This window comes from Calidris pugnax, unplaced genomic scaffold (assembly GCF_001431845.1).
Source record: "Calidris pugnax isolate Ruff unplaced genomic scaffold, ASM143184v1 scaffold32, whole genome shotgun sequence".
Classification (NCBI taxonomy): domain Eukaryota; kingdom Metazoa; phylum Chordata; class Aves; order Charadriiformes; family Scolopacidae; genus Calidris; species Calidris pugnax.
In genome coordinates this window covers 2,346,590-2,374,042 of record NW_015090783.1, presented here as the reverse complement: position 1 = coordinate 2,374,042, position 27,453 = coordinate 2,346,590, and the positions used below count along the sequence as shown (strand labels likewise).

Here is a 27,453-nt window from a genome sequence, read left to right as displayed (position 1 = left end):
GCGGAGAGCGCCCCGCCGCCGCCTATGAGGGCGCCGCGGGGCCGGGCGAGCCATGGACGGCGGCGGCGGCGGGGCGCCGCCCGCCCTGGAGAAGAACGCGGCGGAGCTGACGGTGATGGACGTCTACGATATCGCCTCGGCCGTGGGGCAGGAGTTTGAGCGGGTGATCGATCAGCACGGCTGCGAGGCCATCGCCCGCCTCATGCCCAAGGTGGTGCGGGTGCTGGAGATCCTGGAGGTGCTGGTGAGCCGCAACCACATCAACCCCGAGATGGAGGAGCTGCGCCTGGAGCTCGACCGCCTGCGCCTGGAGAGGATGGACCGCATCGAGAAGGAGAGGAAGCACCAGAAGGTGCGGGCAGGGGGAACCGGGGGGGACGCGGTGGGGCAGCGCTGCCGCGGCCGCCCCGGGGGGGAGAGCCGGGCACCGGCCCCGCCGCCGCCGCCCCCGTCCATCCCCCGCAGCCGCTGGGGAAAACAAAGCGGGAGGCCGGGGTGCGGGGCCGGCGGGTACGGCCGGGGCTCTGCCTGGATGCTGCCTTAGCGTCGCTGTGGGTTTGGGCGTGTTGTTGTGGTTGTTGGGTTGGTTTTTTTTTTCTTTTTTTCCTTCCCTCCTGGAAGTTTCCGTCCTCCTTCCCTTTCTCCACCCCTTCCCCAGTCACTGCGTTTCCTCTCCCTCCTGTCTCCCCGGTTAGTTCTCCTGCTCCATCCCCTCTCCTGAGGAAAGGGTAGTGCTGCTTCCTGCTGGGCCAGGAAAGGTCACTGGCAATAATACACTTCTCTCCAGAGCTGTGAATGGTTTAGCAGTCTAGTCTTCCTGGCGCGCTCATCGGGTAGGCAAGTCATAGGAGAGAGATGGAGGACTAAGTGATTTCAGGTCAGAGTGAGAGCTGAATAGTAGGGAAGAGCACTCTCCCAGATTCCTGCTCCATCCTCTGATGGGAAGATGTTGTCCCTTGGCTTGATCTGAGGTGGTCATAGTGTTCCCTGACACCACTCCCATGAAAGCCCAAGGCAGAGATCGTTTCCCATATCCTGTTACCCTCCTGTGGCAGGACAGCATGAACCGCTCCACTTACTGCACTGGAAAGGGCAGATTTAAACCATCCAGATAATGGATTTAAAGAAATGGTTCTGCTAGTCAGTGACCGTGCTAAATCATCACTGCTGGCTCATGCCATTCCTGCTCTCACACACAGATTCAGAATGAAGAGCAGACGGGGGATTTCAGGAAGAAAGACCTCAAACTTCAAGAGCTGATTTTAATTTAAATAAATTCAAGTTTTATGCTTTGGAAAGAGTCAGCTAAGGGACTTTTACTTAGCATATGAAAAATCCAGGATAATTCCTGCAACATCTTGCAGAGGAAGTCTCAGGACAGTGTTGAAAAGGATGGTAGAAGATCTTTAATGTATAAAGTCCTGTTAAATCTCCAGAATGTGAAATAAGAAGGTCTAGAGGACCTAGAGGACATGTCATCTCTGGGAAGAGCTCCGTTAAGTCAGAGCTCTCCCCATTGATCGCACAGAGACCGCTGTGCAGCCAGTCAGCAGTAATGCTTTATCTCAGATATTTACAGAATGCTGCCTGGTGAAGTGGAAACTGAACTGGGCCCAGTAGCGACACCCAGTATCACTGCACGAGTTGATGTTCTGCGTAGACGCTTCTGAAGTTCATATATGTGTTAAAAAGTTTCCTAAATGTGTCAACTGCATCACACTGTACTTGCCAGGTGTCAACTGATCCCCCGCCAGTTAACCATCTCCACTCTGCCAGCTCCTCATAGCCATGAAATGGCTCACGGACTGTTCAGACAATCCAGACAAAACTTTGGTGGAAATATATTTTTAACATGGAAAATAAAATACATGATGCATACATTTCTTTTTTTTAAATCAAGTTGATTCCCAGTGCACCGAGTCCCCGTAGAACAGTAGTGTCACATCCATCTGTGATCCAGCGTGAGAGTTTGAAGATTTAACTCCTTCACAGGACAGGTGCTGGCAAGCAGAAAGAGCCGGAGACTGAGAAATAGTTGTGACCCAAAAACCAACCCAGACAAGCTTTTAGTGGCCCTTGCAAGCATCAGTTTATGAGATTTTAGAGCTTAAAATCTTTAGATGTGAATCTGTTTTGCCTGTAGTCCTGGCTTAGCACCACCTCCACTTTCTTGAGCTGGCTGGCATCTACTGGCCCATCGATCTGCCTGCTCTGTCTGAAGCTTCTACTAATGAGGGTTCCGAAGTTAATTTCTGCTCCAATTCATTAGGCTCTTCAATAGCAATAAATAAGAAGGTTTGCCTAGGCAAGCCTTAATATGATTGTGTGTTTATAGAGTGGCCACATGTAAATTATAGAAGTTTAGATAGTTTGGGGTTTTATGTGTGTTCTATTTTGGTTTTAGCAGTATGCTTATAATTGATGAATGCGCTGTTTTATTATCTAAACTAGGTCAGCATGTTATTTTCGCTACAGAGTTGTAATATGCAGCATCACTGTAAATAGTCTAGGTATTTGGTAATATAAAGTTTCATTACAGGTTTGCTTTTCTCTTAAGATAAAGAGTTTCAAGTCAAATAGAGGTGATTCATGAAATTTTCTTTACTTCATAATTATTTAGTCTATAGCTTACAATGCCTGTTATGTTACTTATAATCTATTTGTCATGGAGTGTTTTCTGCAAAGCTTTTGGGAAGCGTTATAAAATGACAGCAATGCAGTAATAAATGCTGGAATAAAATGGCATTTGGGCCCCAAAGTCAATAGGAACATGATTTCCCATTATCAGAGCATACATTCAAAGCAGAAAGCTATCCTTTAATCTCTCGGCAGAGCTTATTTTAGCCTCGAGCTGTGCTTGGCGGGGTTGTTGTCTGAATGCGTTTTGTTGTTAGGTAGGAAAGGGGCCTGCTGGATGAATGTAAAAGTCAGCAAGTGACTCAGCCTGGCTCCAGAGATTTGCATCCAGCTTGTTTTTTTTTTTTTTGTTTGAAGCACATACATGAAAATGGAGCAGAGAATGCCCCCCACTACAGAAATATGATTCATGGCAAAGGCTTTTGGGACAAGCAAAGCTCTAAATACGACTGTTTTTCCTTAAGGACCTTATACTTTTTGTCCTAATTTGACCTTTACGGGGATTGGTGACAGCTGCTCTTGACACACAGTGTCCTGACAAATGGGCATTGTTTTGACTGGTCTCACTGCTGCTAACATAGATGCCACTCAGGGCATTCCATATAGAAGAATTTACATAAGAAGCAGCACAGTTCTGTCTTGTGTTTACCATGTGGACTAAGGAGCTCTGGGTTTGCTGCACAGTATCCTGTGCTTATTATTTTACATGTGTGTTTCATAACAGAAATTTAGACTAGAGATGCTACGCTTTCAAAATGAACATGCCCAACACCGATTCCACTGGCCCACACTGTGTGATGTTTCTGGGGTGTTTATAACAGCCTTTTTGGCTGCTTCTGGGGACACAGGAGGTGATTCTTGCTCATGTTTAGTTATCTTGCCTAATGCAACAGTGTCCCTACTCTGGTCCTCACAGCAAAACGGGGCATAAGGAGCCATCCTTTGGGTAACTTGTATGTGAAAAATGTTTGCATTAGGAATTATCTCCTTGTGTATTTACATTCCGCGTATAAGGAGCCATCCTTTGGGTAACTTGTATGTGACAAAAATGTTTGCATTAGGAATTATCTCTTCATGTATTTACATTCCGCCTAAGGAGACTTTGATACTTGGTTCCTTGATGCTGGCATTAGGAAAATACATGTCTTCTAAGAAATTCAAAGTAGCCTCATTTAATTGTTTTATGTAAGAATCATAGTAGGATTGTTAGTAGTTTGACCTGTAAATAGTCCAGTCAAAGACTCTTGACATGTTTAAAAATATAAATGTGTTGTCCCGGTCTACCCTTTAGGAATTAGAACTGGTGGAGGATGTCTGGAGAGGGGAAGCACAGGACCTTCTTACCCAAATTGCACAGCTGCAGGAGGAGAATAAACAACTGATGACAAACTTGTCTCACAAAGACATTAATTTCACAGAAGAGGAATTTCAGAAGCATGAAGGCAAGTTTGATACTTCAAATTCAGTACTTGCTTTTGTTACAAAAAGCAATACTTTATAAAAATATTTTGACTGGATATTCTGGCTTTTTTCCTATAAATTAATGCAGGTCTGGGTTTGGGAGGGTTTGGTGGTTTTATTTTTCCTAACTGAATAGAAAATCTCTGAATACCTGATGATACTGAAGACATGATAAGAGGTGGGTGTAGGAGTGAAAGAAAAGGCTGAATAAATCTCTGTTTGGCTGAGAAGCACCTCTGAAAGTAAAGTCTAGCTTCATTTTTTAGTCTATAACTGTTTTTTTTTTTTCTTTTTAGTTTGCACTTTGCAAAAAATATTCTTAAGCCTATCTTATGCTTTCTAATACAAATGGAATAATCCATTCAGCAATGTTTATTTCACACCGTTATGCACAAAAATAGGTGCAACTGTTGATCTAGTCAGGATAACTCTTTGTAAAGCAGCAAATCAAGATTTCTTTGTCTGAATTATATCAGTCCACCGTATGGAGATACTGATTGTACTTGATTTACGTGCCTTTAGGGTTCCTTCACTTGTTTGGGACTTATAGCCAATTTAGAATGAGTGAAGAGATTTATCATCATAGAATTGTTTGGGTTGGAAGAGACCTTTAAAGGTCATCTGATCCAACCCATCAAATCTGTATCTTTGCAATTTAGACAGATGGATGTTGGCCCATCAAATCTGTATCTTTGCAATTTAGACGGACGGATGTTGTGGGGGATTGTGTCAGAAGCCTTACAGAAGTCCAGATAGATGACATCTGTAGCTCTTCCCTTGCCTGCTGATGTAGTCACTCCATCACAGAAGGCCACTGGGTTGGTGAGGCGGGACCTTCCCTTGGTGAAGCCATCCTGAATCACCTCCTGGTCCTCCATGTGCCTTAGCATAGCTTCTGGGAAGATCTGTTCCACCATCTTCCCAGGCACAGATATGAGTCTGACAGGTCAGTAGTTCCCAGGGTCCTCCTTTCTACCCTTTTTAAACATGGGTGCAAAGTTTCCCTTTTTCCAGTCACTGGCAACTTCATCTGACTGCCACAACTTTTCAATTATCATGGAGAGTAGCTTGGCAACTGCAATGGCCAATTCTGTCAGGACTCTGGGATGCATCTTGTCAGGTCCCATAGACCTATGTATATAAATCCATAGACTTACTATGTATAATCCAGGGAGTGGGTGAATCCTAAAGAGTTGAGACGACCAATTTGTGAGCCAATCTCCTTCTTTCTTGAAGTAGAATGAAGTTCAAGACATAAGGTTCTGACTTGCAAGGACAGGTAGATTTTACTGCAGCAACTGAAACAATTGCCATCCTCAGCTCTTACCCACAGCTCAGCAAATAGCTCTTTCCCAAGAGCAGGGGCAGATGAAGAGATGTCTTTTTGCTCCACAGTTCATAGTACATAATTTGAGGCTGCTGGATACTGAGTCCATTTCATGACACTTTGCTGGTGTTTAAGCTGAAGAGTTGAAAAAAAATGACTGTGCAGCTTTGGGGATGAGGCAGCCTTGAGCTGAGAGATGGGGCAGACAGCTGAGAGTGGTAACAGCGTCACCCCAGTGGCAAAACCTGCCTGTGACAGTGAGTCAGTCTGGAAGTGGGTGGCTTTCTGAACTATTTGTACTTGGACAGGACTCTGGTCCACTGCTTCAAGCCACAGCTCCACTTTCACAGCTTCTGATACAAGGTTCTGGTTCTCAGTAAAGCCATGGCTCCCTCAGAAGGTGTCCTGTGTGTAGCGTGCAAAGGCACTGACCAATCTGAAAACCAGACCACAGTGCTGAGCCACTGCAGCTCTCCAGTAAAGCGTTAGGAACAAAGGGATGTCCTTTTCCAAACATTGGAGGTTGGGATTAAATGGAGGCTTCTGTAGGTGGATGAAACTCTGCCCAACACTGCAGACGTTGCACTTGCTTTCTCCCAAAGGCTGAGTGCTGCTCGCTTGCCCTTGGAAGGAGTATAATGAAACCTTCAAAAAGTAAAAATTGTTAAACCTCTCAAGATGACTGATTTTTATTAAAACAAGTGCAATGCTTTCAATTTAGGAGTGAATTAATGGCGAAAAAGTGGCTCAACATCAGCCTTACAAACTCCATGCATAACTTCAGAATGGCAGTGGTGAGTCACGGACTGTGAAGACGATGACATCTTGTTACAAAGAGCCAACTTCCCCTTTGTTTTCTCTTCTTATTTTTTTTCTTTTTTCTTTTTCTTTTTTTTTTTTCCCTTCCAGAGGGTATCTAGCTCACTGCAGCTCATGTGCTTGTATTTAAATATAGCCATACTCTTCGCATGCAGCTAGCCAAGCAAATGCCAGGCATGCTTTTCATGTTATTTTTACTGTGTCTGCCCAAGTATAATAACACAAACAAAACACATAAACCCACGCCAGAGATCAGATTCTGGGATCACTGATATTCTTTGGCCAAAATCATCAGTTTAAGTCAAATCACATTAATTTATAGCAACCCCATCTTATTATTGGGACCTATTATATGAAACCCAACTGTTTTCCTTTAAGGAAATTTTGTCATTAGTGAATGGGGATAGATTTGTTGCAAATTACTTGTTTGGATAGTGTCAAAAAGTAGTCACACTGCTTTTTTTGAGTCTCCATCATTTGATCTGACATGTGTAGAGTCCACAGAGGCAGGTCTTCAAGCTGAACACTTTGTTAGCAGGACTAACTTTTACCAGAGTCTTCCTATCTCAGCCTGATTTAGTACTGTGATCATGTCTCCCCTTAGTGGCTATCCCCTGGGATTAACAGCTTGCTGCTTACTCACCAGACAGTTAAAGGAGTTATTTTTAGCACAGGCAAGAGAGGACAGTGATTTGGGTGTGCGAGAACCTGTCTTAAACAGGAGCGTTCTGCACGGAGGGGATCTGCTGAGAGTCTGAGCAGAGCAGAAGGACATGTGGACAACACAAAATACACAGGAGGGGTCAAAGATAAGTCTACAACATCCATGAATGCTACTCCTCCCGAGCTCAAACTGAGCACTGCTGGATGGTGCTGACTGATTGGAATATCCTAGTAGCATGCCACAAGCAAACCTGACCCAGCCTGTGTCAAACAGGACAAGCAGGCTGCTGCTGCACTGCAGCGAGGGGAGCTGCTGGCTCGGGCTGGCTCTGGTGCTGCAGACAAGCAGCAGAGTGTCAACCCTCGTGTGAACCTCTCGTGCGAGGCTGCTGGGGAACCTACAGTTCCCTTTCCAAAGTGGAGGCAAACTTCTAGTCTGAATATTTAGGCAGTGCCACAGGCCCTGACTGGCACTTTGGCCTGTTGCGATAGATGTTGTATAAACATCTACGGTAAGCAGGTCCCAAAGCATAAACATAAATAATGGTTTAGGTTTTTTCTTATTATTCTTTTTTTTTTCTTTTTTTTTTTTCCAGCTCCTTTCCTTTCTCTTCCTTGAACAATGCTCTGATCACAGCAGTTCACAGGAAGCTGCTCGTAGGATGTGCCTAGGGAAGCCGGCTTGGGTGTGCCACTTAAGATCTTGCAGATATTAGACTTTGAATCATTTAGAGATAATTACTTTACATTTAGGGCATTTAGTGATTTCCCTCTCCACTTCCCCAGTGCCTGAAGAATTGGAAGAAAATGTGACTGTCTGACAAACACTTCCCACCTTTCCTTTCCCCTCCTCCTGAAATGAAAAGGATAATGTAGTGATGTGTGCCCGCAATCGAAGTCTTTTATGCTCACCAAATGCTGGGGAGAAAAATGAGTACAGTGGGAGGAAAAGCAGTCAGCACTGAAATGGTACTTTATTCTTTAAATAGCACTTGCTATCTAGAGAGCTCAAAGCATCTCACAAGTACTAATGAATATAGCTGCACTCACTATTCCTAGTTCCTACTGGGGTGAAACCACCACTCTAAAGTTTCACTGCAGCCCCTCTGTACTTCAAGGTGAAGTTTTGGATTTTGTTTTGTTTTGTTTTTAAATAGAGCTGATGTTTTAGGCCCCAGCCCTGAGACTGGCTGCAGAGGGTGGATCCAGGAGCCTGTAGTGGGGTTTGTGGATGCAGTAATGTACCCAACCTGTGCTGCGACAGCAGAGTGGGGGTCTTTCACAGGAGTTAAGTAGCAGGATGTCTCAGGGCCTACTTCTCCTCCCTGGTGGGTATGAGCTGTAATCAGAGGGAAGAATTAAAATAACCCTGCAAAGAACTAGAACTAGAGCAGAAAGATGATAACGACCAAGGTCTAGAAACAGAGTAGGCAGACTTAGCACAGAATTTAAAGATTTGAGGATGTAATGACTAGAATGTTAACACCATGTCACTCAGGTGTTTTCAGGGATTTGCAGTACAACATCTGAACCAAGTTCCTTGCTAGCCATGATCACCATCCCTTTTCCCAGCAGAGCAGTTACCCATTCTCTGCTGTACCATACAGATTCTAGGTCCTTTAGCAATGGGGGATCGGAGCTGCTGTTCCCTCTGTTTGCAGTAGTGTGCTTTTTATGCCTGCATAGGAACCCACAGCTGCTGCAAGAGTGCACAACCAGCAGAGTTACTTCCTTTCTCCGTCTCTCTCTCAGGTTTGTCTTCCTCTACTGTATTATCCATCAGTTCAAACTGCAGGTGCTCTGTAAGCTGGAGTTCCTAGAGGGATGCAGCCTACGTGCTTTTATGGGAGTAACTTTGGATTTCTCTGACAAGGGAAGAACACAACCAGAAAGCCTGAGCTGATGTTAGAAAGTAGAGACTTGACTGGCTGGATACATTTGAAGTGCAGCCTATTTCTGATGTGGGAACCACTTTAATATATTAAAAAGGAAGTGGCTTTCCAGCCACCCAGAGGGTATCACCATTCACAGTTCATAGAAGGAGGAAGCTGAGGACCCAAGTAGCTACTTTGCCAAAGGTAATAGAACAAGACAGCAGTAGACCCTGGGTTTGAGCTCCTGCTTGGGCTGGACTTTGTTCCAGAGCAGCCACACATTATTCTGGTCACAGCCTTTCATCTTCAAGCCATCCTATGGGCTGTTGTGCAATGTGATTTTTATGGGGGAGTTTAGGACCATCAAACTGCATGTCTCTGTGCAGCCATCGGGAAAAGTCAGTGTAGTAGATTTATCATCTCACTGAGTTAAACCATCTGGTCTGTGTTTGCTCTGAAGAGCTCATCACTGTAGTGCCAGGAGTTCTCGATTATCTCCATAATGGTAAATAGTGGAAGAATGCCTGCTGTTTTGTGATTAGTGTCATTTCCTAATGATTCGTTGGTCAGATTTCGGGTTAATCTAACCCTTTATTTATTTTCAGACAGGATCAATGTTGGATTCTTGGCAATGTTCCAAGCATCCTTCACAAGTGAAATACCATGTAGTATTTTTCTCTGAAGCACGGTTCTTCTAAATATGAATTATCACACAATAGAATGGGGAAAGGGCTGCAAAACATGGGAAGGAAATATGTGACCATAACTGAGACTAAATTTCTGTTCTAGATTCAGGGTGGGGGTATCTTCTGAAGGTCCTGCTTCATCTCCCTTTCACCCAACACAAAACTGGGTTTCAGCATAAAATCATCCTCGTCCAGTGCACCTGAGCTGCTTTGGATCTAGATGCAAACCACAACAGTGACATGTTGTCTCGATCTTGCTGAGGATACAGACCATCTCTTTTACAATTTTCACAGGGGCTTGGCCAGCTGATTCTGCTGATTATCAGACAGATAACCAAACTCCCTGGGGCGTACTGTGAACACTGCTGTAAAACTACTGAGGCAGCAAGATGTAGCTGTGTCACTCCACTGTTATAAATGTCTTCGAGGACTGTCAGTTCCTTTTTTTAAGGAGTTTCTGTGCAGTGGCTTTTTGGTGTGGATTGTGTCATCTGTGTTCCCTGTTACCCTTGATTAACCTTCAAAGCATCTTCCAACAGCTTCTCTGTAATTCTACCAGCAGGCAACTACCAGAGTCTTTACTTGTATTTCTCACTGTTACTGTTTTCAGTCCTGGCAGTTCCTGATTGTCCTTAGTTTGTTTTCTGTGTTCTTTTTTTAACCAGGAATGTCAGAGAGAGAGCGGCAAGTCATGAAGAAGCTGAAGGAAGTGGTAGATAAACAGAGGGATGAAATCAGAGCAAAGGACCGGGAACTCGGACTTAAAAATGAGGATGTAGAGGCTGTAAGTGGCTCTTAGTCTTCCTATTTCTCTTCTTTCTCACCAATACTTTCATAGCCTAGTTTTAGGTTAATGTAGAGTTTGTCAGCAATGCCAGATTATTCATCCAGGAACTGAAGTGTCCAGTGTAACTGTGGAGTGTCCAGAATGATTAGGCATTCCGTGTGTGTGTCCGTGCAGACACACACCCTCTGTGCACTCAGAAGAACCAGGCACACTTGGAATATGACTGGAAACCAGTGTAACAAGAGAGGAAAATGACGGAAGGACAGGTTGTTTTGTTTTTTTCCTTAAAGACCTGACACCTCTCCTCTTCCATGAGAACAGGACAGAGCAACTTTCTCTGGCTTCTTGAGTCTCTGCTTTGGCAGTGTGAGCTTCCTCAGCACCCCCATGCCTCACCCCACCCAGAGGTCCCCGCTGTAGGTGAGCGGGCTATGGTATATTTTATATATGATCTCTGCAGAGTTTGGCAGCAGGACACACTCCACGTGTGCCCTCCCACAGCAGGGATGCAGTGTGGATTACCCCTTGGCACAGGACAGGGGTAGGAGGAAGGGGCCTGAGCCCCACCCGGGTGACTTACCTTTGGTCACTGAGGGGATGGGTGGCCCTGGGCACCACAGCACAAGAGACCTGAGTTTAGTCTTAAATGAATCACACACTCCACTGTGACTTTGGGAATCACATGATGTCGTGGTTCTTTCTGTGTCAGAGGAATGACCTCCTTACCCATATTTTGCTTCCCATTCTCACGCTGCCTCATCTCCTTAGGCCATGGGACTTCTCTGGTGCTAGTGAGGGCCAGACCTAGATGATCTCTGCTCTGCCCAAGTGCCTCTGGTGGGTCTGTGGCTTTCAAATTGGTGCAGTCCATATAATGCCCACCAGGTCACATCCTGCCTTATGAAAGGGCCTAAGAGCTCAAAGCAAAGCACTTATATTATAAATTGAATAGTAAGGATTCCTCTGTCTTGTCTTTCTCTTTTCTACTCTGGCTTAAGATTTGATTCAGAATCCCATAAGCCACCCCGTCCTTGAAGTTTGCTTTTTTGAAGCATAGGATCAGTAGTGATCAATTTGCTTTTAGCTGGAGAATTCCCTGTGCTAGGGGAAAAATGCCTCTTTACTCTAGAAACCAATTAAATTTTTCTGACTGCATCTGTAGTAGATAATTAAATATTTTAAAAATCTAATCAGAGGGAGAGGAGGGGGGAGAATTTTCCAAATTAAATTCAACAGGTCCCCACTAGTTTTTCTTTAACATGGTGTTTGGGACTTGGCCACCATGGCTGGTGGCTGAACGGATGCTGACCCATTGCATCAATGTTTTACAGCTTCAGCAGCAACAGAACAGGTTAATGAAAATTAACCATGACCTGCGGCACCGGATCACCGTTGTTGAGGCTCAGGGGAAGGCACTGATCGAGCAGAAGGTGGAGTTAGAAGCATATCTGCAAACCAAGGAGCAGGAGATGGGCAACCTGCGAGCAGAGCTGGGCAAGCTGAAAGAAAAACTGCAGGGGGAGGACAGCCAAAATGGGGAGGAAGTAAAGGTAAGAGGCACTTTAAATCACTTTTTAAACAGCCTTTTAAAAAGCTTTGGACCTCATACCAAGTACCTCTTCTTCGGAGAAATGTGATTGATGCACATCAGAGACAATTGTGAGACCAGAGGACAGCATCTTGTGTCTGGATGTGACATACAGAGAGCAAAGTCACTCATTGCACTGTGACAGGAAAGGCCCCATTAGGGTGGATGATGACCCAGTGGAACAGATTTCTCCTTCCTAAAGAAGGAAACTGGTCACACAAGAAGCAGAGTGGCAGCACAGGTTGGCAGTGGGACATCTGCATTAGAGAACAGCTCTCCCCTTAGACTTGGCCACCCATCACGTGTCCTAGGACGTGTAACCTTTGGGTCGCGCACTAGGCTGCAGAATTCACCAGATATCAGAACAAATCACTGCTTCAAAAGAGAGTGTTCTGTTAAAAACATCATGAAGCAAGCCAAAATCTCTGGAGTATCAGCTGTCAGTTTGTACTGGAGGCAGATAGTGTTTTGGTAGTGTTGTATGAGTATGTTTGGCTTCGTTTTGCTTGTACACATCAACCCCTTCCCCCAGAGGAAAACAAACTGATTCCTTAAACAGTCTGGGATTTCCAAAAGATAAACAGCTGACAAGTAGCTTAAGCTTTGCCGAGTACGCAAATATGCAAGCCCTAATGTTTCCTGAAGGTGCAGTGCGTTATGATGGTGGTGGCATGTGAACCATCGTAGAAAAGAAAACGCATCGAAAGCGATCCCAGAGGCAACGCAGAACTCCCCATGCTTGGTCCTCACGATGCTCATGGCACTTTTGATCTGTCAGGGCTGAGCTGGTCTGTCGCTACCAACCAAACCAAGATATAAATATTTGAAGGCACCTTTTAGAGGAACTAACGTTGGCCTCATTTCTGCTTTTGCTTCCTATTAGAATTTGTGCAGTGAAGTGATACTAGCACAAATTCATGGAAAGCAAATGTTACTGCCTGCATACTCGGGTACCTGCAGGAACAGGCAAAGTGACAATCTGCAAATTGTGTTGGTGCTGAGATCAGAGCAGCAGGAATGCAAACGGGATGCGTCGGTAAGAGCTGCAGCACCAAGCAGGATTGTAACTGCCTGACAGGCTGCAGGGGAGAGCGAAACATCCAACTCACTTGTAGTGGGCAGGGATATACATCAAGAAGCAGAGGCAAAGGCTGATGAGGTGCCCTGGTCCCCCCGAATGTGACAACCAGTGCTGTGTTAACACGTCACTGCCGAATGGCGCAAGCACTGTGTTAATAATGAGGAGGATGATTTCATTGCTGTTAGTTCAGCCAGGACACCCCGCTCTGTAAATGGGGCTGTGGAGCCTAGGACTGGAGCCAGCAGGAGTGAAAGTGTCCTCAGTCTCTGGAGAGAAAGGATGCATTCTTCACCTCGCTCTAACTCATCAGTTCCATGGCAATGGTGCCTCTTCTAATGAGAGCCGTTCCCCGCTCTCTTTGCCAGGACGGTGGTTAGACAGGAATTGCAGTGGCAAGCAGAAAGTTGGAATAGCTGCATGCTCCAGAATGGACATTGCTTGTTGGCTTCAGTCAAGTACATTTGCATTGGCTACGGGCTGCTCAGTCTTTGCTGATTTGAGCAAAATTGAGCAAAACTAGCTTATTTGAGCAAAGGTGTGGGGCAAATATACGACCAAAAGAAGAGGCATCAGCTCAGGTCCTAATCTAAAAGAGCAGAAGTGTTTGGGTAATTTCCTTTGAAGCTCTTGTTAGGTTGCATCAATCTTTATTTATTGTAGTCTGTGTAGAGAAACGTGTTTGGATGAATGGGGTGAATCAAACAAGAGGACAATTGAACACAGCTCTGCTGCTTTGACTTTGCAGGACAAGGACTGCAACCCCTGCTGTAGAAATTGGTTTTACGTCAGCCTTAGCCCAGCCAAGTTTAACCCAAAATCATATAGCAAAGATGTTTCACAAACACATAAGCTTAAAAGGATTAGGCTTACAAAAAAGGGACTCTTAGCTCCTCAGATTTCCAGCTTGTATCCCAGTGAGGCATCACTGCAACACAGGAGCTCTGTAACTCTGATCTCTGCATCCTACTGGGAGGGCGGGTGGCTGACCTGGCTGCTGCCACCTCTGATTTCATGTGCGAGTTTCTAGTCAGTCCTTTGCAAAAAGCATCACATTTCAAACGTACTTTGCTGGAACAGAGTGCCCTGAATTCATTTCCAATGTTAGAAATCCTACAGACCTCTAAAGGCTTGTAGCTGCTCTTCAGCATCTCGATTCCGAGTACCCTTCCCAGAAGCCTGTGATTCCTCATTAGCTGGTCCTCAGCTCTGTGCAGCCACCGAGTGGAACAGCAGTAGAAGACCTCAATGGTGGTCTTCTGTCTGCTGTGCTTATACAGCCCACATTTTCACAAGCAGTTAGGGCCAAATAGTTCTGTGTGAGTGCTAGAGCCTGCCTGGGTGTCAGGAATTCCACAGACCTGGGAATCCAACCATGTGCCCAGACTGCAAGTTCTGGCTTGTTGGGAGCCACAGAAACTGGGGGGTGGGAGATAAAATTCCTCCCCGTTCCCAGTGAACTCTTCTCAGAGGAGAAGAAGAAACAAAGGTACACGGGTACAAATGCCTCATCTAGCTTTCATCTGCGACTTCTGTCCACCTTGTAGCTAGATCCTGGTGCCATCACCAATCCTGCTTTTTTAATAAAGGCATTAAGGGGATATAAAGTTAAATCTCCAGTTGATATGTTTACCTCCAAAGGAGCTTTCTCTTTGTGGGAAGAGCTGGAAGGAACTGACATGCTCTTTGCTATGCAGCTTTTCCAGTGTTTATATAAAAGCCTGATGTTTGATTTAGCCCACTTGTTAAAAGTATGAAATCCTTAAACTGACTTGTTTATCAAAAATTGGACTACACTTTTTCAGTGGACTTTCTGGCACTGTGGAATCCACTGGATTTTCTCTACAAGAAAGCTTCCCACCTATAAGGTGGCTCAGGTTGGATCCTGTGTTCAGGCCTGCTAGAAACAATTGGTGTTTGTTTGTTTGTTTTCCCAAACATGTAACTCTGTGAAAGATTCCTGTGAGCACAGGGCTTTGATGGTTGGTCACAACTCTTAGGTCCTCCTTTTCCCCTGAAGCCGAGGTGAAGAGAGGTAAAACAGAGCTCAGAACACCTTTCAGAAGCTTGCCATGGTCTCACCAGTCCTCTGTGTGTCATCAATCAGCCTGAGCACAGGGAAGAACAAAGTGGTCAGATCACTGAGTTGTTCTTGCTGACAGTCCTTAACATGAAAAACAAATTCCTTCTACCTTTTTTTCCTCTTAAAATTGTTGTGTTTCTCTTAAAAGAGGATTTAATAGAGCTGAAACGAAGAGGTTGGGAAGTAGACTGATAAGTACTTTAAGGTCCTCAGACGTGGCACTCGCATGGTGAATTTAAAGCCCACGTTTCTCTTCCTAGACAGAACCAAACAACGATGACTGCCTCTCGGAGTCAGAAAAGATGGCAATGGACTTGAAAGATCCGAATCGCCCAAGATTCACCTTGCAGGAGCTTCGGGATGTCCTTCATGAGAGGAATGAATTGAAATCTAAAGTGTTTTTACTTCAAGAGGAGCTTTTATATTACAAAAGGTAGGTTAGATCCCCTCTCCTGTTGCATGCTATACACAGAGGAGCCATGGGGCAGGTCTAGAAACAATAAATGTTCTCTTAAATCGTGTCCAACAAGCTTCCAATTCTGCAATGGCTTAAAGTAGAGACCGCAAGTATATGGCTTTAGTTTCAATCTGGTTCCTCAAAATTGGAAAAAAACTATGTCCTCCCCTAAGTCCTAGGTTCCTCCTGAATCTCAGAAAGATTACAAACATTTAGTGCTTTTGAACTTCAAAAATGAAGATAAGAGTGGGTCTAAAAAGAAAATTCTAGACCTTTTATTCAGTGCATTCCTATTCTCTCTCTCCTTGTTCCAATGGGAAGAAAATATTGAAGGGAGACCCAGTTCTAGGTGCTGTTCCCTTGGTTGATAGAAAAATCTCCTGTTGATTTCAATGAGCTTGGAACAGATCTTTTTGTATTTCTTCATCAACAGTACTGCTTCAGTTTGAATTTTAGAACTTTAAGCCCTTCCATGGCCTGGGAGGAGAATGTTAATTACCTTTTCTTTCTTTCAAGTGAGGAAATAGAAGAAGAAACTAGACCCCCTCAACCTACACCCATAATTCAGTCAAAACCCCCAACTCAGCCTGAATCTGGAATCAAACGACTGTAAGTAGATATTTTCTAAGGATACTGGATATAGTCTGCAAATACTAAATGTTTCTTATGGGTAGGACAATTTTAAAGAATTTAAAAATTAAGATAACCACATCCCTAATGTATCTGGGAGAAACATCGAGCACTTGACAGGTACCATGAAACAGCAGCTGGCTTTGGCCAAAACTTGTGCCGGGTTCTGGGTCAGCTTTCAGTCTGGGATTGCTTCCCATGGTACCTTTTGCATGGAGCCCAACAGTAGTCCATGGGCTTGTGTTTAAGGTCCAGATTGGTGTGCCCAAGAAGCCCACTCCAGTTCTGATGTTTCCTTCCTAAGTACACTATTCAGGTGAACCAAACCAGCAAGTGTTGCAATGTTGTATTCTAGCCAGTATGAGCTGGTGAGCTCTTAATCACACACACCTGATCTTCCTGGAGAATTTTCATGTCTGGGCCACGTAGTCTTACTCCAAAGGGTACCAATTGTGGTCTTGTTCAGAGCCCTGCTCAGCCTGTCCTGTGTGCCCAAAACTGAACTCGATGCCAGATCTCAGTGTGCCAGGATTGTAGGAACAATGGTCCTGTTCAAGTGCAAGTCCCAGTTCCTTAACACACACATCCTAAGGGGGGGGAGTGTCAGAAACCACTGGCCAGCAGGTCATGCTCAGAAGACGTGCAAAGAGTGTTGTTCACAAGTAAAACCAGCTGCAGAGCTGTAGCAGCTGGGTGTGGAGAGCAAGGTTTCCCCATGACCTCGCTGTGCCCGTTTCCCTGTTGACCTAAGCCTGTAGACCCCAACTTGCATTATGTGTTCAGCACAAAAACCTTGTGTTTGCTGAACAAATTCACTGCTGGAGAGGACAGCAGCTTTCTTGGCTATAAAGAACGTCACCTTCTTCAGGTGAAGTATTTAATGTCACTGTCCAAAACCTAACCTTACTGTCAGAGGTGTGCATTTACTAGTATATCACTTAATTACAAATCACAGTGTTAGCTAATCCATTTGCCTGTTCCAACTCCCTCCTTGTACATTTACTTATTCCACATTAAGTCTTGTAACCTTATAGCAAGTCTTTGGATTTTTGTGATACTGGGAGTTAAACTTTTTTAACTGCATAAATGACTTTGGAACAGTCTTTTTTTTTTCCACATAAAAAGCTCTTCCATCCCGTCCCTGTGTCCAAAACCTTTGGTCCTTGGTTAATAACAGCAGCAGCCCTGTGAGAGAAAGCTCCATTGGAAGGTCTGGACTGATCCAAAACACCATAAAGTCAGGAGGGCACTTTTGATTATTTTCAGTAGAGTCCAGCCTCTGTCTGTGCTGCTCTGTTTGCTGAGAGAACCCTTCCTCTTACGTCACTGGAAAAGACACTTGGAGATTGGACTTAAGTTTTCATTCTGCAACTGCAACGATAATAATAATACTTGGTCTCACAAGATCACCACCGTAAAGCCACTCTTTTCTTTTAAATTTATTTTAGTACTTTTTACAGCTCATCCTGTTGTTGGGGAGGTGGCTGGTTTCAGCTTACGCAGTTGTGTTGATTGCAGTTTCCATGCTTGATTTATGAAACTAAGGCAGCATAAAAATGTAAATAGACATTGTAAGATGGAGCAAATGCTGACGAGGTATTAACTTTGACTCTGCCTTCTGCACACATGCCTGAGCAACGCCTGGAGACGTGGCAGGAGGCACAGGAGTGTTTTCAACCTGTTACCTCAGTGCTTTCCTCCTCTCAGTTAATTAATGAAAACCCGTTGAGCATCAGACCATTCAATCAATGCACATTTTCAGACACCTGTCTAACCTTTCTGTTTCTCAGATTCTGTGTTAAATTCATATAACTAAAACCACACACAGTAAAACATAAAATCGTGTTGTTTTGGTCCCTTTCAGAAGAGGCAAGAGTCCTCTTCTGCTGGCCAATGGAAGCACGTATTGAACCTGCTGTTAAGATGAAATTACTTTCTTTACCTGTCCTGCTCTGTTCCCAGGTGTCTTTCTGCTCTCTCTTCATTTAGCCATCATATTAAATAAGGGAAGACAAAACCATTTACTTAAGTAACCTGAAGGATGGTAATAGTTTTTGGGTTTATCTTATTCTTGCAGCCTGTTTGGGTAGGATTTGTCTAGTGTGGGTTTTTCTTTTCCCTCTCCTCTCTGTGTGTGCTGTCGACAGTGTACTTGTAGATGGCCTTTAAAAACACAGGAAATATCACTGCTGGGAAAAACAAAGAACCCAAGAGCAGCATCTGTTCTATCACACCCCCCCTGCAGCCCCTGCCTGCTGTGAGCTGTCTCCAGAGCTCCCTATAGGCTCCAGCACCTCCCTATAGAGCTGCCTGGGTAACACACTGGCACATAAACTCTCCAAACCAAAGATATGATGAAATCTTGTAATGCTGATATCTGCGTGCAGAGTGCCTTTACAAATGAAAGTAGGATTGCTTTTCCCTCCGTTTCAGACTTTTCCTCCTGACTAAACAAAAAGCTGAAGTACAAAAATAGGAGAGACTGTTGCTGTCCTCTCAAGAGAAGTTTCATGCTTACCTGTGGAATGTGCCCTTTTTTCCCTGACCACGCTGTATCTCAGCAAATGAGACACGTGTATATGTAGCCTGTGCCATCTAAGATGTGCTCAAGTGATGCTGGGCTGCCTCCCCGTACAGAAAGGAAAACAGAAGCTAGAAAAATCTACATTTTTTTCACTCCCAGGGTTTGCATGTTTGGAGCAAACTCTGAGTTCTGATCTCAGACTGATTGATTTCTACATTTGTCTCTACCACATCACATGTCAGAGTTTTGATGAAATAACGTAACCAGGAGGCTTTACTGAGGAGGAAAAGTACAAGGATTAAAAATGCTCCCTCTGTTTCGAGCAGCAAACGCCCTTTTGTTTTCTCTTTAAGGATACGTGTTTGTTTGTCACTGATGTAATGCCTGAAACAGCCATAAGTTTTCTTCCTATTCTTGCAGTCTACAAAAGCTGATGTGTGTCTCATTTGTGCAGCAAACGGACTGTGCCACAAGGCCTAAAAATAGCAGTTCTAGCTGCTTTTAATGATACAACAATGTTTGCTTGTTTGTTTTCAATTTGAATCTAAGAATAGGAGTTAGAGTGACCGCGTTGGGGGGAGCTGCGTTTGGTCACAAGTGAAATGTGTCTCATGATTTCAACTTAATCTTTAATTGACATTAGTCCACAGTTCAAAAAATTATTTGGCACAAGGGAGAACCTCTGAGGAGAACCCTTAGAAAAACAGAGGGTGTTCCAGGTACGGCGGAAGGTGTGTTGGGAGGTTGGTGTGGGGCTGGCTGGGCATAGAGCACCGGGCCAGCGCGCTCTTTCTCTCTCAACCCCTAAGTTGCATGAGTTGTATCATGATGTGTAGTAAAACTCTTACAAAGAGCCAGTCTTGCTGCTGGCTGGCTGGAAAGCGTTGCTGCCAGAGTAGTTGTGAGGTTTCAAATAAGTGTTTACTGCCTGCAGTTGGCATCTTTCTGCATGTGAAGTGCTGCAGGTTCCTTTGGAACAGATACACAGGCCCTTTAACCAAGTAGCTTGCGTAGGAGGTTATTTCAAGATTCCCCCTGCCATACTGGTTTTTAACTTGAAACTATTAGCTGTAACATTGGTAAAATCTTTAATGGTAATGCTGGTCCTGTCTAACCCTAGGATTCCCCGGGACCCGGCTGTGCCCGTTTCCCTGTTGACCTAATTCTGTACGCCCCAACTTGCATTATGTTTTCAGCACAAAAACCTTGTGTTTGCTGAACAAATTCACTGCTGGAGAGGACAGCAGCTTTCTTGGCTATAAAGAACGTCACCTTCTTCAGGTGAAGTATTTAATGTCACTGTCCAAAACCTAACCTTACTGTCAGAGGTGTGCATTTACTAGTATATCACTTAATTACAAATCACAGTGTTAGCTAATCCATTTGCCTGTTCCAACTCCCTCCTTGTACATTTACTTATTCCACATTAAGTCTTGTAACCTTATAGCAAGTCTTTGGATTTTTGTGATACTGGGAGTTAAACTTTTTTAACTGCATAAATGACTTTGGAACAGTCTTTTTTTTTTCCACATAAAAAGCTCTTCCATCCCGTCCCTGTGTCCAAAACCTTTGGTCCTTGGTTAATAACAGCAGCAGCCCTGTGAGAGAAAGCTCCACTGGAAGGTCTGGACTGATCCAAAACACCATGAAGTCAGGAGGGCACTTTTGATTATTTTCAGTAGAGTCCAGCCTCTGTCTGTGCTGCTCTGTTTGCTGAGAGAACCCTTCCTCTTACGTCACTGGAAAAGACACTTGGAGATTGGACTTAAGTTTTCATTCTGCAACTGCAACGATAATAATAATACTTGGCCTCACAAGATCACCACCATAAAGCCACTCTTTTCTTTTCAATTTATTTTAGTACTTTTTAAAGCTCATCCTGTTGTTGGGGAGGTGGCTGGTTTCAGCTTACGCAGTTGTGTTGATTGCAGTTTCCATGCTTGATTTATGAAACTAAGGCAGCATAAAAATGTAAATAGACATTGTAAGATGGAGCAAATGCTGACGAGGTATTAACTTTGACTCTGCCTTCTGCACACATGCCTGAGCAACGCCTGGAGACGTGGCAGGAGGCACAGGAGTGTTTTCAACCTGTTACCTCAGTGCTTTCCTCCTCTCAGTTAATTAATGAAAACCCGTTGAGCATCAGACCATTCAATCAATGCACATTTTCAGACACCTGTCTAACCTTTCTGTTTCTCAGATTCTGTGTTAAATTCATATAACTAAAACCACACACAGTAAAACATAAAATCGTGTTGTTTTGGTCCCTTTCAGAAGAGGCAAGAGTCCTCTTCTGCTGGCCAATGGAAGCACGTATTGAACCTGCTGTTAAGATGAAATTACTTTCTTTACCTGTCCTGCTCTGTTCCCAGGTGTCTTTCTGCTCTCTCTTCATTTAGCCATCATATTAAATAAGGGAAGACAAAACCATTTACTTAAGTAACCTGAAGGATGGTAATAGTTTTTGGGTTTATCTTATTCTTGCAGCCTGTTTGGGTAGGATTTGTCTAGTGTGGGTTTTTCTTTTCCCTCTCCTCTCTGTGTGTGCTGTCGACAGTGTACTTGTAGATGGCCTTTAAAAACACAGGAAATATCACTGCTGGGAAAAACAAAGAACCCAAGAGCAGCATCTGTTCTATCACACCCCCCCTGCAGCCCCTGCCTGCTGTGAGCTGTCTCCAGAGCTCCCTATAGGCTCCAGCACCTCCCTATAGAGCTGCCTGGGTAACACACTGGCACATAAACTCTCCAAACCAAAGATATGATGAAATCTTGTAATGCTGATATCTGCGTGCAGAGTGCCTTTACAAATGAAAGTAGGATTGCTTTTCCCTCCGTTTCAGACTTTTCCTCCTGACTAAACAAAAAGCTGAAGTACAAAAATAGGAGAGACTGTTGCTGTCCTCTCAAGAGAAGTTTCATGCTTACCTGTGGAATGTGCCCTTTTTTCCCTGACCACGCTGTATCTCAGCAAATGAGACACGTGTATATGTAGCCTGTGCCATCTAAGATGTGCTCAAGTGATGCTGGGCTGCCTCCCCGTACAGAAAGGAAAACAGAAGCTAGAAAAATCTACATTTTTTTCACTCCCAGGGTTTGCATGTTTGGAGCAAACTCTGAGTTCTGATCTCAGACTGATTGATTTCTACATTTGTCTCTACCACATCACATGTCAGAGTTTTGATGAAATAACGTAACCAGGAGGCTTTACTGAGGAGGAAAAGTACAAGGATTAAAAATGCTCCCTCTGTTTCGAGCAGCAAACGCCCTTTTGTTTTCTCTTTAAGGATACGTGTTTGTTTGTCACTGATGTAATGCCTGAAACAGCCATAAGTTTTCTTCCTATTCTTGCAGTCTACAAAAGCTGATGTGTGTCTCATTTGTGCAGCAAACGGACTGTGCCACAAGGCCTAAAAATAGCAGTTCTAGCTGCTTTTAATGATACAACAATGTTTGCTTGTTTGTTTTCAATTTGAATCTAAGAATAGGAGTTAGAGTGACCGCGTTGGGGGGAGCTGCGTTTGGTCACAAGTGAAATGTGTCTCATGATTTCAACTTAATCTTTAATTGACATTAGTCCACAGTTCAAAAAATTATTTGGCACAAGGGAGAACCTCTGAGGAGAACCCTTAGAAAAACAGAGGGTGTTCCAGGTACGGCGGAAGGTGTGTTGGGAGGTTGGTGTGGGGCTGGCTGGGCATAGAGCACCGGGCCAGCGCGCTCTTTCTCTCTCAACCCCTAAGTTGCATGAGTTGTATCATGATGTGTAGTAAAACTCTTACAAAGAGCCAGTCTTGCTGCTGGCTGGCTGGAAAGCGTTGCTGCCAGAGTAGTTGTGAGGTTTCAAATAAGTGTTTACTGCCTGCAGTTGGCATCTTTCTGCATGTGAAGTGCTGCAGGTTCCTTTGGAACAGATACACAGGCCCTTTAACCAAGTAGCTTGCGTAGGAGGTTATTTCAAGATTCCCCCTGCCATACTGGTTTTTAACTTGAAACTATTAGCTGTAACATTGGTAAAATCTTTAATGGTAATGCTGGTCCTGTCTAACCCTGTTTCCCCTGCAAAAATCCAGTAGTCACAGCAGAGTTTTGTATTTCTTAACATACACCTTCATCCTTCATTTCATGATGTATGTGCCTGTTTGTCTCTTGGAAGAACGGTGTGCACTCTGCTCTGCATTGCTACAGGTGGTAATACCTTGATGAAATCCAACCCAGATTGCAGGCTGCCTCACACCAGAAAAGTGGTATCTTTTAGAAATTCAAAAGCAATTTAAACTGTTTCAATGACTTCAATAAGTTTTTCACTGAGGAGAACTGTCTTGGGTGATGCAGATCCACCTCTCCCTGTAACGTGTCCTGTGTGGTAATCCAAAGTAACCCCGTGTATCATGTTTGCCTCTTTTCTTTTTAATGGAATGCTTTTTCTTTCCCTTACTCCAGTCTTATCTCTTCTGTGTCTGTACTTTCCTGACCAGGATCTTTACAGCCATAATGCCCATGGTAGCAGCTGGATTGATTCCAGACGATCCCACATTGCAGCCAATAAGAAGACTTGTGTCCCTTGTAGGATTTATTTTTTTTTTTTACATGTTTGGTACCGTGGTTTCCTTTTGCATGACCCTGTGTTAACATGCACTGCTGGTTACATTCTCATCGGCTGCCTGTGGGATCACAGAAGGACAAAGTGCCAATCAGAATGACCAGTCAGTACACACCTCATCGTAGTCCTCCATGCTCATCCCTCCAGTATTGACATTTTGTCACCTTTTGCCTTAACGTTACCGTGCTAAACCAATCATTACTCCTTTAGAAAATTGCCACAATGTGCAATTTTAACCAGCATCTGTTAATTTTGCTTACTAAGCCTGCCTATTTACAATTCACACCAATGCTTTTTCAGAAACCCATGCCATTCTAATGACTTGTTACAAATTAGTTAGTTAGATTTACAGAATGTAATGGCTGATATTTACATTAATCTCCAGTGTTAATTATAGGCTGTTGCTTCAATGCCTTTCTATCTATACACTCTATTTTGTCTTTAATTATGTATTTTGGAATAGAGTATACGCTCTCAATAATCAATTCTGTCATCCTTTTCTTGGCTGTCCCTGAAGACATGTGGATAGTTGTTAATGCAAAGTCTCTTTGCATTACAACTGCTGCTTTAGTGATCTTTGTAGTTACAGTAGCAACACAGTATTTAAATGCCCTTCCTCTCCACACAGACGTGCTTTCTCCAGACATCCTCCAGGAGAGTTTTCTAGGCATAATAACAATTTTCATTGCTTCAGAAGGAATTAAAAAAGCCTAACCCTTCTACTTCATGTAGAGATTTTACAAACATATTTTTCTCTTACTTAATTTCATGGTAAAGTGAAAAATTACTGAACTTTGATGTGTGAAACTTACTGCATAAATACAGCAGTCCTTTGTGTGGACTTCAAGATACCAAGCCTGATCAGGCAGGACCAAATGTGCTCAGCAGAAAGCCTAGGTGATTAGACACTTCTTTTATCAGCCATAATCGGATCTGGCCCTGAAAAGACATAGCATATGTGTGTGAATGTATGAGCTCCTGTGATGAAGGTGGTAGAAAAGTGTGAGGCTAATGAAGTGCAAAAGACTTATTTCACTATTAAGGCTGCACATTTGAAGCCAGGAAATGCAAAAGTTCAGGTCCTGCTAGCAACGTTAGTTATCTGGCATTGCACTCGAGTAGCTTTGATTTTATCACTTTTTAGTCAAGAAATAATTATTCTTAATATTCTTAGTAATTACCATCATGCTTACCTGCACGTATGATAGGATATTTTTTCAGGAAAGCTGCCTTAAACCTCATCTGACACTCAGATACAGCCTCCTGTGTGACTAGAGACACCGAAGGCAGAGCTCCCTGGTCTGCACAAGGCGGCTTGGACGGTTGGGATCATGGTACTGGGGGGACAGGAGGGAGTGTGGGTGGAGGACGAACACCGAGGACGGTGGGGTATGGACACAGGGTCAGGCTTCTGCCCTGGCAAATACTCCATCACCTGCCAAAGCTGAGTTTATATTTGCTTAGTCTCATACTATAGAAGCATTTAGCCCTTCCTGCCCTGAATCAGAACTGCGTTGTACTCAGTACTACGCAAGAAAAACAGTATTTACCTCCTAAAGCGCGCCATTAAACCCCAAAGGGTGTGCAGCCAATTCAGATCTTTGGTAGCTGGAACCACAACTTTTGCATTTCTCAGCAGCCCCAAACGCTGCACTAACACCTCTTGTACTGAACTCATGACGAACACGGAATTTGCCTAATCAAGTAACTTCATCCTGTACAAATAAGAAGATACTAAGGATTTTTCCAACTGTATTTTTTGAGCTCCGTTGTCAGCTGGCAATTTGTTGTTGTATTAAATGGCTGTTGGTTCATGTACGTCATTATCTTAGAGCACCCAAGCCGTGTGACAGGAAATGACGTGCACACTTGTGTGCATTCGCTTAGAGCCTTCATCCTGCAAACTCTCGTGCACCTACGTGCATTTATTCATTTATTTTTGCAGGAATTGAGTCTATGTACCCAAATCTGTACACTTGATAAAAATGTGGAGGCTCGTTTTCTTATCTGATGAATTTCCCTGCTGACATCCTTAAAAACATTCTCTATTTCTGCTTGATGGTGAATTATACAGATTTAATGCCAAAGATACCACTTTACTTATGCCAAGAAACTAACCCCTATTGTGTCGCTTCTTTATCTCAGGGCTGGGGAAGGAGGGAATAAGCATCTAAAATGATACCTGCACCTTGGGGAGTCAACAGCATTTAGAGCTTATTTGAAGCTTCCATAGCCAAACCGCTTGAGATTGCAATGACTTCATCTCTAATAACATTTTGACACGCACTCCCATCAGGCTTCACTGCCTTGATTTTTGCAGATGCAAACGGATTTTTTTGCTCGGTGTTTTGTTGTGCTGTGTATCGCGTCGGGTGTTTGAAATATTTTCAGAAGATGGTAAACGGTTCTTCTTTCTTTTCCCTCCCCTCCCGGAAGGTTTAGTTTCTTCTCTCGTGATAAGAAACGTATGCAGGCGTCACAGAAAAATGTCCACTTCCAGGACACTTTTGGAGAATGGTCAAATTCACATAAAGATGACTCCTACACCGAACAAGGACAAGAAGCCCTGCAGCACCTGTGACTAAAAGCTTGAGGTGTTCAGTTTACTGCAGTAGATCTCGACAGTCTAGTAACAAGAAGCTTCTGTAAAACAAATCCGGTGGCTCCTCACTTCTGTTTGCCTTGCACACCTCAGTGGCTGTGTCTCAGATGTACTCTTCAAAAGGGAGCCCTCACCGTTTTTCTTGGTGACTGTTTGCTGAAAACAGAATCCAAGCTCTGTAGTAACAGTCGCTGATCCCCTGGGACATCGAAGCTTCTAGATGACTTGTTTCGTGCTGAATAACAAGTCCATGGTCTTGTTCATGCATTAACTACAGTAACACAAGCTTCTTTAAACCAAAAAAAACAAGGACCTGTGCCGTTATTAGGAGTTTGTTTGCAGTGTACAATATCTAGTGGCAAAGACTCTTTTACCCTGTTTGTTAACACTATCGGTTGTTTGCTTTTTATTTCTGTAAGAGTTTTTTTCAAGAGGGATGCGACAGCAGCCGCTCTCCGTGGCGGGTCTTAGCACTGCTGTGTCCTGTCCAGCTCAGCTGGTGTCTGCGTTTTGCAGAGGAACCGCTTGGAAGTCCACCTGATACAAACTGATGAACTGGAGTAGCCTTGAGAGGGATAGTGAGTGTACGTTTCCCTTCCTGCTTATAGTGCCTAAAGCATGAAGAAACCCACGTATGAGGTGAGCGTGCCTTGCATTTTGCCATGAGTTCTGCAGTATTAATGGAAAGCAAGTTGCTTACAAGGAGGAATTCTAACACTTGAATTTTGTCCTTCTTACCAGGGACTTCCCCCTAGAGCAGCAGACACCTGCTGGAAAGGAATTAGGTCTCTTTCCCACAGACAGGTTTTTAAGTCACACTCCACTTTTCTGTCCAGATAAGGCTGCCTGACTTCAGAGTGAGACACATCCTCAACGAGCTGACATACGCTATTTCAACTGACTCAGAGAAGAGGTTTTCTCTGACCAGTCCAGACACTACTTGGGCAGAGCAAATGAATCCTCTATGTGCAGGCTGCTCCCCTGGTTGATGTCTGGGGGGCAGCAGTTACAGGGGCTTCACTTGGCAGCAAAAGCCACTAAACTCCAACTGCCCCAGGTCCTGAACGTAGGAGGAAGCCTCGAAGGGCTCCGGGGTGAGAGCGAGCCAGAGGGTTTAGTGCTGGCCAGTTGGCTTTGGCTTTAATACAGGGTGAGCCAAGACTGTGGAATCTTGGATGTGTATGGGCAGCAAATGGCCCATCTAGAATGAAACTGCCAGGGAACTGGTTTTGCAGTGATGGGCTGGATGGGGCTCTGCTCCCCACTGTAACTGTGCTGTGTTTTGGACACGGACCCTCCACGTCCTCTAGGCAGAGAAAGTGTTTACTGTGCCTCCCTGGTGTCACTGCAGTTGGGGGCAGGGGGGAAGTGGCCTTATCTGAAAGACATCTGCATTTGAAATAGTGACGGTAGCGTCTGATGCTAGTATTAGGCAGATATGCTTTTGCCTGGTTACATTTTGGTAACATATTTTTAAGTTTTATGCTTACAGAAAGCCGTATCCCTTAAACAGCAGCACTTCCCCCCCTTGCCTGAAAAGCAACTCTTAAATGGGGGGGGAGTGTCTTCATTTAATGATACTTTAGTTGCTGAGATCTCAGTTTCATTTCCACATTAGAAAAAAAAAAAAG

General features: G+C 44.1%; 1 protein-coding gene across 4 annotated transcripts; it reads left to right on the top strand.

The window, feature by feature from the left end:
* The first annotated feature begins 6 nt into the window (after positions 1 to 6).
* On the top strand, positions 7 to 27,453 carry RILPL1 (Rab interacting lysosomal protein-like 1). Of its 4 annotated transcripts, none has more exons than XM_014961794.1 (8): positions 7 to 352; positions 3,929 to 4,079; positions 10,133 to 10,251; positions 11,586 to 11,804; positions 15,264 to 15,436; positions 15,977 to 16,069; positions 23,096 to 23,183; positions 25,657 to 27,453. In XM_014961794.1, exons 1-8 carry the CDS (start codon positions 53 to 55, stop codon positions 25,660 to 25,662), a joined length of 1,149 nt encoding a protein of 382 aa, XP_014817280.1. In that variant the 5' UTR covers positions 7 to 52; the 3' UTR covers positions 25,663 to 27,453. The 4 variants fall into 4 exon arrangements, with proteins under 4 accessions (XP_014817280.1, XP_014817296.1, XP_014817288.1 ...); XM_014961810.1 differs by lacking the exon at positions 23,096 to 23,183 and adding an exon at positions 22,195 to 22,270 and having other exon boundaries at positions 25,657 to 25,790; XM_014961802.1 differs by lacking the exon at positions 23,096 to 23,183 and adding an exon at positions 19,258 to 19,333 and having other exon boundaries at positions 25,657 to 25,726.

Coding starts and splice junctions, on each gene's coding strand:
- RILPL1 (XM_014961785.1), top strand. CDS start 53: ATGGACGGCGGCGGCGGCGGGGCGCCGCCCGCCCTGGAGAAGAACGCG. Junction 353..3,928: donor AGGAGAGGAAGCACCAGAAG/GTGCGGGCAGGG, acceptor TCTACCCTTTAG/GAATTAGAACTGGTGGAGGA. Junction 4,080..10,132: donor GGAATTTCAGAAGCATGAAG/GCAAGTTTGATA, acceptor TTTTTTAACCAG/GAATGTCAGAGAGAGAGCGG.